A 12,456-nucleotide genomic window follows, 5' to 3' on the forward strand; every position below is an offset into this window, starting at 1 on the left:
AAAGTCTATTACTTGGTTCCTCTTGATGTATCATTATTCCAAAGGTACTATATTGGCATGAACACTAATGTAATAATCTCAAAAGCTTTTGAACTAAGTTATTGGAAAGATCTCTTATGTGTGTTACTTGATGTACGTGTGGGTGGTAGCTCAGGGGCTTAAGCCTAGCATGGGCCGATCCCGATATTTGATATGATTACAGTTGATATGTACTGGGGGCAGCCTAATGGTCACAGTACGGTACAGTATTGATTATTGTTAGGTGGTTGGAGGTTCGGGAGGAGGAGGTAATAGCGAATGATAATTGTAAAGAATGAAATGAACGAATGTATACCGTTCAACAAATGTGTTTGAATTCAAGAACCCAATTCAGATTAATGATAAGATAATGTACATGATCCTAAAAGTGTTTATGAAGTGTGGTTCACTTCTATTATGATTTATTCACTTGCGTCTGATTTTCTTGATCCCCCATACCACATATGATTATTTACAGCTTTACATACTCAGTACATATTTCGTACTGACGTCCCTCACAGGGGACCTGCATTTCATGTTCCAGGCACTGGTGCTTCAGCTCATTCACAGCATAGATAGGAGCCAGGTCATACAGCTGTTGTTGGTGAGCTCCAGTTTGCTTCGGAGCTTTCCGAGTCGGTCCCTTATGTTTTGTTATCGTACAGGAGTCATATGTGGGTGGGGGTTTGTCCCGACCCTAGTTATGTCATGTATATCCTAGAGGCTTTGTAGACATAAGGAAGGGTAAAGTCATGAAAGTTTATATAGTGATGTTATATTTGTATATGTGGTGGCCCCGACGGCCAAGTATTATATACATATATATATATATATATTTGTGCGTGTTGTGCTAATACAGGTAATTAGACCCTTCTATGTGCAACGAAGTGCTGTCCAAATTTTTGGTGACATGTAAGTGAAAGTACAGGTATTTGAACGGGTTCTCCCGGGCCTTCTCAGCTTCGGGTGCCAGTCCGGCCCGATGGGATTTTGGGGCGTGACACGTAATAATTAAAATAATTTAAGTATTTAATTATTGTGATTTATAATACTTTTTAGTCTATTCCAATTTCAGTAACCTTGCTATAATTTTGATAGTCAGCCAAATATTTTATATCTTTTAGTTTTTTTAAAGTTGTTAGTTATGCAGTTTATAATGTTTTTTACATAATTTTTCAATAAGATATTAATATTCTTTTTGTCTCAATTTATGTAGTAAAGATTAAATTTCGACAGTCAGTCAAATTTTTTTTATATTTTTTATATTAAGTTCTTAATTATTATGATTTACAATACTTTTTTTATCTCATTTTTCAAATAATATATGTTACTTTATGTCTTCCTCTGTCACATCCCAATTTATGTGACACTTATATATTTTTGAGAGTCAATTAAGTTTTTTATATTGACATATCATTTTGTATCTATTTTACCTTTTTATAAAATATTATTATTATTTTAATGTTTGGATGACCATAATAATTAATTAGGGATGATATAGTAAAATCACAATTGAAGCAGCGAAACAAATATGTATTAAATGACTTCTAATAACTAATTAAAAGTGATATAATAAAATTATCATAAAATACTTGTGAAAAAATTTAAGTGAGCCTCATATAAGAAGTCAAGTTAATTCATAACATCGAAATTTAATTTATCATTTTATGTCTATTTAATTTTTTTAATTAAATATTATTAATTTCTTAATATTTAAATGACTTATAATAGTTAATTGAGCGATACAGTAAAATTACAGCTGAAAGCAACTGAAGTAGACATGTTAGGAATGTCAATTTTACTTTTTATATTGAATATTATTAATTTTTAATACTTAAATGAAATATAATAATTAATTTAAAGCGATATAGTAAAATCACGGTTGAAGCAGACAACACAAACAGGCATGTCGACTTGTCCAAATTTTTTTGGCATTGATAGTCAATTATATTTTTTAAATAATTTAATTTTTTAATTATTGTGATTTAACTTTTCTTATGTTCCAATTTAAGTGACACAATACTTAGATTGTCATAATAATTAATTAGAAGTGATATAGTAAGAAAATTACGATTGAAGCAACAAATGAGACGTGTCTTAAATGATGTATAATAACTAATTAGAAGTGATATAGTAAAATTATTATAAAAAATATTTGTGAAAAAAATTAAGTGTGTCTCATATAAGACGTCAAGTTAATTTAAAACATCAAAAGTTAATTTATCATTTTAGACCTGTTTTATCTTTTTATTAAATATTATTTTTTAATGCTTAGATGATTTATATTAATTAATTAAAGATGATAAAGTAAAATCACGATTGAAGTAGTTGAGCAGACATTTCAGAAATGTCTATTTTACTTTTTTATTAAATATTATTAATTTTCTAATATGTAAATGACTTATAATAATTAATTAGAAATAATATAACAAAATTACAATTGAAACATGCAGCACAAACAAACATGTCGACCTGCTGCCTGCTTATCCACACTTATTATTAGTTAGAAAAATTAGAATATATTTATAGCAGTAATTTCATGAATTCTCTTCTATTGTCTATCAACTTTCCCTAGAAAAGTGTTCGTTGATGGGTATACAGACAAAATACAATACGATGCAAGTAGCATTTAGATTTACATTCTCTTCATCCTATATATATAATAAGTGAGAATGAAGCAGGCTGTTCATAGTCGACATGTCCGTTTCAACTGCTTCAATCATGATTTTACTATATTATCCTTGATTAATTATTATAAGTCATTTACGTATTAAAAATTAATATTATTTAATAAAAAATTAAAATAAATATTTATGACATGACTGCTTCAGCTACTTTAACCGTGATTTTACTATATCATTCATAATTAATTATTATAAGTCATTTAAGTATTAAAAATTTAATAATATTTAATAAAAAGGATAAAATAGACGTAAAATGATAAATTATTTTTTGACGCTTTAAATTAACATGACGTCTTATATGGGATCACTTTAAAAAAAATTCACAAGTATTTTTTATAATAATTTTACTGTGTCACTTCTAATTAGTAGAATAAGTGAGAATGAAGCAGTTGGAGTAGGCTGCTCATGATCAACATGCCTGTTTCAGCTGCTTTAATCATGATTTTACTATATTACTCCTAATTAATTATTATAAGTCATTTATGTATTAAAAAATAATATTATTTAATAAAAATATAAAAATAGACATTTATGACATGACTGCTTCAGCTACTTCAATCGTGATTTTACTATATCACCCATAATTAATTATTATAAGCCATTTAAGTGTTAAAAATTTAATAATATTTAATAAAAAAGATAGAATAGATATAAATGCTAAATTATTTTTTGATTTTTTAAATTAACTTGACGTCTTATATTGGACCGCTTAAAAAAAATTCACAAGTATTTTTTATAATAATTTTATTATATCACTTCTAATTAGTAGAATAGAAGAAAAAAATATATAAATTACAATAATTAAAAATTTAAATTATTTAAAAATATAATTGACTATCAATGCCACAAAAGTTTGAACAACTTAAAATATTGTTATACAAATTTCATCAATTTAAATATAATAATATATGTCTAACTTAGAATTTATTAACCAAACAAATGGAAGTTTTAATTAAATGATAGAATCAATATATATATATATATATATATATATATATAAAGGAGACTGTTAGTCCATCCTATGTGACATGTTTTAGAGGCCTCCAATTCTGTTTATCTTTTTTTGTGATTTTTTTTGCCATTATCTTCTAATATTTGAATATTTTTTATTTTTTTATATTTAATGTCTTTGATAAAAGTAATTATTTATAACTCACACCTCTTCAATTATACTCTTAATAATATCAATAAATTCAAATTTTTAATCTTCATAACCCCCAAAATTTAGTTTATAAGTTTATGACACCTTATGGCATTCCTCCATTTTGCCTATATAAATTCATAGTTTGTTTCATCAAAATTCTCATTCAAGATTATTATTTCTTTTTTCCATCACTGTATAACTTGTGAATTAATCAAAGTGAGAAAGAAAAAAGACAAAATAAAGGTAAGAAAAATTTCTTTTCAGAATCTTTCTTTGCTTCTTTTATTTGTTTGGTCGCATTTTCTTTTAGTGTATTTATATACTTATATTATGGATGGTGTAGAAGAAGAAACATAGAAGAAACGAGAAAAAGCAGAAGCATAGGAAGAAACAACAGGAAGCATGAATGAGTATTAGCTTAAATTTTTATTAATTTGTTGAGTGTTTGATTTATAATACCTAAATAATTATTGAAAATAAATGAAAGAAATGAAGAGTCATACCCATGAAATAACCTACAAAATTAAGAATTTGTGTAGACAATAAAGATATGTTGTGGTGATCTTCTCTCTTTCTTTCATTTAATTTTATTAATGTGCAATAATATGCTAAAGATGTGAGATAAAAAGACAATAATGACTAACCTATGTGTTATATTGATCTATTCATATAATAATCTACAATAGTGTATCATAACACCAATATTATTAGTTTTCCTAATGCCCTTCTATTATTAATCCACTTTAATTTAAAATTTAATTTTTTCTTTAGAATTTTTTGGATCCAATTTAAGGTCTTATGATTCTTAAATAATAAAAAAATATTGAAGTGATCAAGCATCAGTGAAACTAAATAAAGTGTAAAATAGAAAAGACTATTAGCATCTCCAAAGTGTAAAAAGAGTAAGGAAAGACGTGTGGTGATTTTGTTTAATATAAACTTTTTTTTTACTTTTAGCATATAAACTTCTATTACAGTTTAACCTTTATTTGATAAGAACCTGTGATTTAAAAATTATAAAAATTAATTATGATTGTAAATTATTTAAGATTCACAAGATTATATAAAATAACAAGAAGCAAACCAACGAGATTGATTAACAGGTTTGAGATGAATTGGAATCAAGATTGTTGACATTGTAAAATCACATACGTAATCATAAATTTTCGATCTTTGTCTTTTTTCAACTAAAAATATGAATGAACATATGATCAAGCGGTCAATATCCTCAAATAAAAAATACACATATAAATTAACATTGTAATTATTATTTTATTTTTTTTGTCAATTATCAATTTTTAAAATACAAACTAATGAAAATATACTTTTGTGATTATTATAAAATTTAGATAACTGAAAAAAATTATATTATAAATTTAAGAAAGCTTAATGCTTGCGCGTAGTGCAAAAAAGTTTTTTAGTTATACATAAAGTAGAATTTTTAAGGATCAACATTGGGTCGTGCGTAACATGACATAGTCGACTAGTATATAATAAGAGTGAATAAAGCAGCTGAAGCAAGTACGAGATCGACATGCCTGCTTCATCTGCTTCAACTGTGATTTTACTGTATCACCCCTAATTAATTATTATAAGTCATTTACGTATTAGAAAATTAATGATATTTAATAAAAAAAATAGATACTTATGACATGTATGCTCAGCTGCTTCAATCGTAATTTTACTATATCATCCCTAATTAATTATTATATCCCTAATTAAATATTATAAGTTATTTACATGTTACAAAATTAATAATATTTAATTAGAAAAGAAGTAAAATAGACATTTATGACTGTTTTAACTGCTTTAACCATAATTTTACTGTATCGTCGTTAATTAATTATTATATAAGTATTTTTTATAGTCATTTTGCTATGTTGCTTCTAATTAGTTATTATAAGTCACTTAATACATGTGTGTTTCGTTGCTTTCATCGTGATTTTTATTATATCACCCTTAATTAATTATTATTGTTATCTAAGCATTGAAAAATTAATAATATTTCATAAAAAACGTATAATAGACACAAAATGATATGTCAACATAAAAAATTTAGTTGACTATTGAAAATATATTAGTGCACATAAATTAAGATGTGACAGAGGAAGACATAAAGTGACATATATTATTTGAAAATAGATAAAAAGTATGCGAATAAAGCAGTTGAAGCAGGCACGAGGTCGACATGCCTGCTTCAGCTGCTTCAACTGTGATTTTACTGTATCATCCCTAATTAATTATTAGCAGTCATTTACGTATTAGAAAATTAATAATATTTAATTAAAAAAATTAAAATAGACACTTATGACATGTCTGTTTCAGCTGCTTCAATCGTAATTTTACTATATCATCTCTAATTGATTATTATACCCTTAATTAAATATTATAAGTCATTTACACATTACAAAATTAATAATATTTAATTAGAAAAGAAGTAAAATAGACATTTACGACTGTTTCAACTGCTTTAATCGTAATTTTATTGTATCACCGTTAATTAATTATTATACAAATATTTTTTATAGTCATTCTGCTATGTTGCTTCTAATTAGTTATTATAAGTCACTTAACACATGTGTGCTTCGTTGCTTTCATCGTAATTTTGCTAAATCACCCTTAATTAATTATTATTGTTATTTACATTGAAAAATTAATTATATTTCGTAAAAAGGTATAATAGACACAAAACGATATGTCAACATAAAAACTGTAATTGACTATTGAAAATATATTAGTGCACATAAATTGAGATGTGATAGAGGAAGACATAAAGTAACTTATATTATTTGAAAATGAGATAAAAAGTATGTGAATAAAGCAGCTGAAGCAGGTACGAAGTCGACATGCCTGCTTCAGCTGCTTCAACTATGATTTTACTGTATCACCCCTAATAATTAATTATTATAAGTCATTTACGTATTAAAAATTCATAATATTTAATAAAAAAAATTAAAATAAATACTTATGACATGTCTGTTTCAGCTGCTTCAATCGTAATTTTACTATATCATTCCTAATTAATTATTATATCCCTAATTAAATATTATAAGTCATTTACATATTACAGAATTAATAATATTTAATTAAAAAAAGTACAATAAACATTTACGACTGTTTCATCTGCTTTAACTAGGGGTGTTCATGGATCGATTTGGGTCGGTTATTGGTAAAAACCATAACCAAACCAATTTCGTCGGTTTTTAAATTTCTAAAATCAAACCAAACCAAACAAAAAAATAACCATCGGTTTGGTTCTTGTCGGTTTAGTTCGGTTTGGTTCGATTTTTTTGGTTTATAACTTTAACTAATGAGAAAAGTTGATAATTAAAAAAAATAAATCCAATCTACCATATGAGATGTTAATCGAGTGTTGTATCTCAACCGTGAAACTAAGATGTCAATTGAGTGTTATACTTCGGCAAAACTATGAACAACACTATATGAACACTTCTAAAAATATATTTTAAACTACATTTAATAAAATGATATGATAAACCCCCCAAAAGGTGAACACATAAACTTCTTACTCAACAAGGTTAAAAAAAAAAATTAAAATTAATGATTGTCTATAGTCAAATGAATCTTAGCTATAAATTTCAATATACAACAAGATATTATTTTCACAATTAGTATCATTTGTCATTCAAAGTGCGAAATTCACTTAGAATCTCATAAGTACTATTAACTAGATAAAGAAATGACTTAATGTATTACGACTAAAGTTAATCATGATTAAAATATAAAGTGTAACAAATATTTATATTATATTTATGAATAATACATAAATAATTATAATATATATATATATATATATATCGGTTCGGTTTGGTTATTTTGTCGGTTATTTTAGAGTAAAACCAAATCAAACCAAATTAGTATCAATTTTTTAAAATTCTAAACCAAATCTAACCAAATATAGATTTTTTTAATCGATTTGATTTGGATCGCGGTTCGGATTGATTAAAAATCAAACCATGAACACCCCTAGCTTTAACCATAAGTTTACTGTATCATCGTTAATTAATTATTATACAAGTGTTTTTTATAGTTATTATGCTATGTTGCTTCTAATTAGTTATTACAAGTCACTTAAGACGTGTGCTTCGTTGCTTTCTTTGTGATTTTACTATATCACCCTTAACTAATTATTATTGTCATCTAAGCATTGAAAAACTAATAATATTTCATAAAAAAGATAAAATAAACACAAAATGATATATCAACATAAAAAATTAATTGACTATTGAAGTTATATTAGTGCACATAAATTGAGATGTGACAGAGAAAGACATAAAGTAATATATTATTTGAAAATGAGATAAAAAATATTATAAATCACAATAATTAAGAACTTAATATAAAAATATGTGTAAAAAATATAAAAAAATTTGATTGACTGTTGAAATTTTATCTGTCACAGATTGAGACAGAGAGAATATTCATATATTACTGAAAAATTATGTAAAAAATTGTAAATTACATAATTAACAACTTAAAAAATTTAAAAGATATAAAATATTTGGCTAACTCTTGAAATTATAAAACGATCACTTAAATTAAAACAAAAGAAGGATATATTATGAATCACAATAATTAAATTGAAACAAAAAATAACATATCGCACGCGTGCTCACTAGAAGAGGAAACATTCGCCTTTTTAGTCACGTGGGTGGTCAGAAATTCTTATCATTACAGTCCAGCATCATTTTGTGTTTGCAGATATAATCTAAAGGTTTTAAACGCATATCTTTGGAAGCATAGATTCCAACCTTGCTCCAAAAATCTCTGAGTTTCTTTCTTAACCAGCAACGTGAAGCAAGATGGGATTGCAGATCATGTGTGTGTTTTTAGCTGTCTATAGTTTCTACAACCTCTCCAACTTGCTAGAGTCATTTTCATTCATTTAGTAGAAACTCGAAAAATATAAGGAACATACATTTATCATTCATGTCAACTTTGCTTGTGCTGCACCACCATGGACAATGTAGACTAGCGCCCCAGCCTCCTGTTTACAAGTGTAGCATTTGTAAACTTACAATTAATCTTTTTCACTGCATAGATGAGGCACGCTTCATGCAGCTAAGAAAGCATTCTCATAGGTGACTTCATCTTCCCAATCATCTGCCAAGGACACTCAGTGTAATCTGCTTGTGCTAGCTACAGTTTTGCAGGAAGACCTCACTCTACACCAGCCCGCCTCACCATGTTTCCATGTTGTAGACTCTGCACCCGGCCCCCAGTTAGGTTACCCTGTCAATCTCTTACTGCCTAGCCATGGCAACATTTTCTAAATCTAATATTCACAACTGCACCATTATTTCCTTCAAAATCTTGTGCCAAAAGTGTACTGCTCCTGAAATTTTGAAGGAATATGGCCAGCCATACATCACTCCAAAATCTTATTGTTCTCCAATATTAGGATAGGACTTTATCACCACTTCCCTAATGTTTTCCGTCCTCCCACACCAGCACAAGTTAAATCTTTTGTACACCAAACTTCTTTATCTATCCCATACTTTTCTTTAATTGCATTTCTCCACAGAGCTTCATTCTCATGACCAACTCCAACGCATTAATAAGAAACTCTACGCTCTACGTAGTCTTAATTTTCTCACACCTAGTCCATCATCCATGACTACTTCTTTCCATAAGGGTCTTTTGTACCAGCACAATCTTTAGACATAATTGACTATGCACACTAAAAGATTAATTTTCTGACACCTAGTCCATGACTACTTCTTTCCATAGAGTTTTTTGTACCAGCACAATCTTTGACATAATTGACTACGCGCACTAAAAGCCGCGCACTAAAAGCCCGTTCTTATAAAGAATAATAAAAATAAAGAGACTCAAATTCTTGAAGCTCATTAAGGCCTCATTTGTTTACACCTAATAGGAGCCAGAATTTGAATGGTTCAAACTTCAGTCCATTAAGTGCATTTGTCTTTGTCTGGAAGTGTCTGATTCGCTCAAATCTAGAAAAGAGTTTGAATTAGTATTAAAACTCTTTTTCAAACGCTAATAATTTCCTCAAAATGCTCAGTCATTTTTTCCCTCTCTATATACACGCCAGCGCTCTCTCCCTCTCTCTTCACTTTGCTCACCCTACCTCCTTCACGTTGCTCTCTCTCTCTCTCTCTCTCTCTCTCTCTCTCTCTCTCTCTCTAGGTTGCTCTCCTCAGCTTTTGAATTTTTTCCCTCTTGAACCAGTAAAAGTACTTTGTTTATTAATTTGTGTATTCACAATATTCTTGGTATTACTGCTTGCTTCTCTAGAGCTCTAATATGTTGCTAGCAATTTTAGGCTTTGGTTATAAAATTAGTAGTCTGAGACTTGATTAGCATTTGTGCCTATTTGATTATATGATTGTTTCTGGTGTCACACCTGTAGTTATTGAGTTGGTGGGATCCTCATCAGAATTGTTTTCTTAAGATTTGTAAATACTCCTCCTCAAATATAATAGGATTCATCAGTAGCAACTGGTCTAGCTCAAATTGAGTACGAAATATATGTATTGATTGTACTGCTAGCAATTCCCAGATAGTGTCAACTGTCAACATATTTCACAGCAAAGCATCCGTGGGCTTGCATTTTCTGAATCATTAACTTGGAGCAACAACAAGCCATCAATGTAATGCACTTAAACTTTGCTTCTTTTATTGAATTACTACAGCAAGACAAATACATCATGGATCTTCTAGCATGGAATAAATATAATCAACTTTTTCAAGGTAATAAAAATACTAACCCAATTTTAAGGGTACGTCATGGGGCATAAACTGAAGATGGGCCACCAGGATTTAGTAGTCAAACACTAACTTTTCATCGAGGAAATGGTAGTAGTTTCTGCAGTACATATACAATAGACAGAGGCTAGAAGAAAGATATAAGCCCCTACATCGCAACCAGCTTCAACAAACTTATTACATATAGAGATGCATAATACATATTCAAAAGCCATCTTCACATGATTTCCTAAGATTAAAGACCAATTACTACAAAATACAAAGTAAAGGCTGCATCTTGAACTCACTGACCTTGTGCTGATTCAACCTTGAACAACACAAACAACATGAGGAACCTTCTCATTGTCAAAAGGCAAGTAGACATACTCACGAGCAAACTCCTCTGCGATCTCCAATGCGAGCTCCCCGTGCAATGCCTTACAATACATATACAACACCACGCTCGCTGCAATACTCTGAAGCATCAGGAGAGTTGCAAAACCCGAACTCACCACCATCTGCAATATCACCCCAAAACTTGTCCATCCATCACTTGCAGCCCCTACGGTCACCAAAAAACTCGAACAACCACCCACTAACAATCCTATCAGAACCCCAAAAAATAACAACACCGATAATGCCACCCATCTCATCCCCTTCACCAAATATGCACTTCTTCGCAATGATTCATAACCCCATTTGTACTCCACAATAACAATCACATAAGCTAATGACCAATTCACCTGCATCCATATAAAAACCAATACAAGTACAACACCTAGTAAAACAACCAAACCCATGAAGTAATTCGAAGCATAATCAACTTCAAACCCCAGAAATTGCACAGAGTGGACCACAACTGCCACGAATAACCCGAACAAAAAGACAACCAAAGCACAAATAACAACCGAAACGATAAGGGTAGCAACTAGGGGCAAGAAGGAGTAAATTACAGATTTCATAGACGAAACGAGCTTAACAGGTCTACCGTAAAATCCATGGAGAGTGCTGTAGGTGATCGTAGCAAACGCGAAAAGGGATAGAAGAACAGCGAATAGAGCGTACACAAAGAAAACAAGAAGGTACTCCGGGTCGGGTCGGGTCAGGTTTTGAATCGGGTCAAATGGGCCAAGGGAGGTGAAGAAGGAGAAAGAGAGATTGGAATTCCAGTTGAAGAGAGTGAATTGAAAGGTGGGATAAATGATAAGGGAAAAAGAGAGAGGTAAAAGGAAGAAAACTGAAAGGGCTAAGAAATGGCGTGAGTGTGCATTGATTATGCGCTTTGATTGGGAAAGTACACCCCACAGGTTAAGGGTGTGTGGATAAGTTGACATCGAAAGCCTAACGATGAATTGAGAAGGAAAACAAATAGAGAGACGAGTGGGATTTGGGATTGAGCTTGTCAATGTTGCAAGATTGTTGGGGCGAGGAAGGTGAAGAGGCAGGAGACTACCGAGAGTAAGACCGAGTTTTCAGTCAATTACATATCATATCTCAATATATAATAATTTTATTATTTTATTATAATAATTTAAATATTTAATATATTCTATTAATTAACAATAATTATATATTGTGAGTAAAATTTATTTATTTATTTAATTGACTATTATGTTGAAACTTAATTTGTTACCACAAATTAAAATAATTAATGACTTAAAATATTTAAAAGACATATAAAAATTTTATTGACTCTCATTATTTTAGCGATACCACATAAATTGAGATAAAAGAAAAGTACTACAAATCATAATAATTAACAACTTAAAATATTTAAAAGATATATAAAAAATTTAATTGACTCTCAAAATTATATCAAAGTCACATAAATTGAGACACAAGGAGTAAATATATTATTTGATAATTACGTAAAAATTATTA

The 12,456-nt window shown here is 29.1% G+C and overlaps 1 protein-coding gene across 1 annotated transcript; it reads right to left on the minus strand.

Moving 5' to 3' along the window:
- Window positions 1-10,649: 10,649 nt before the first annotated feature.
- On the minus strand, window positions 10,650-12,022 carry LOC107870569 (the record flags this gene model as incomplete). Its single annotated transcript, XM_016717137.2, is given in 1 exon segment — window positions 10,650-12,022. A coding segment is annotated over 1 exon segment (1,124 nt), but the record flags the coding sequence as incomplete, so codon positions are not given.
- Window positions 12,023-12,456: the final 434 nt, after the last annotated feature.

The sequence above is a fragment of the Capsicum annuum genome, chromosome 5 (assembly GCF_002878395.1).
Source record: "Capsicum annuum cultivar UCD-10X-F1 chromosome 5, UCD10Xv1.1, whole genome shotgun sequence".
NCBI lineage: Eukaryota > Viridiplantae > Streptophyta > Magnoliopsida > Solanales > Solanaceae > Capsicum > Capsicum annuum.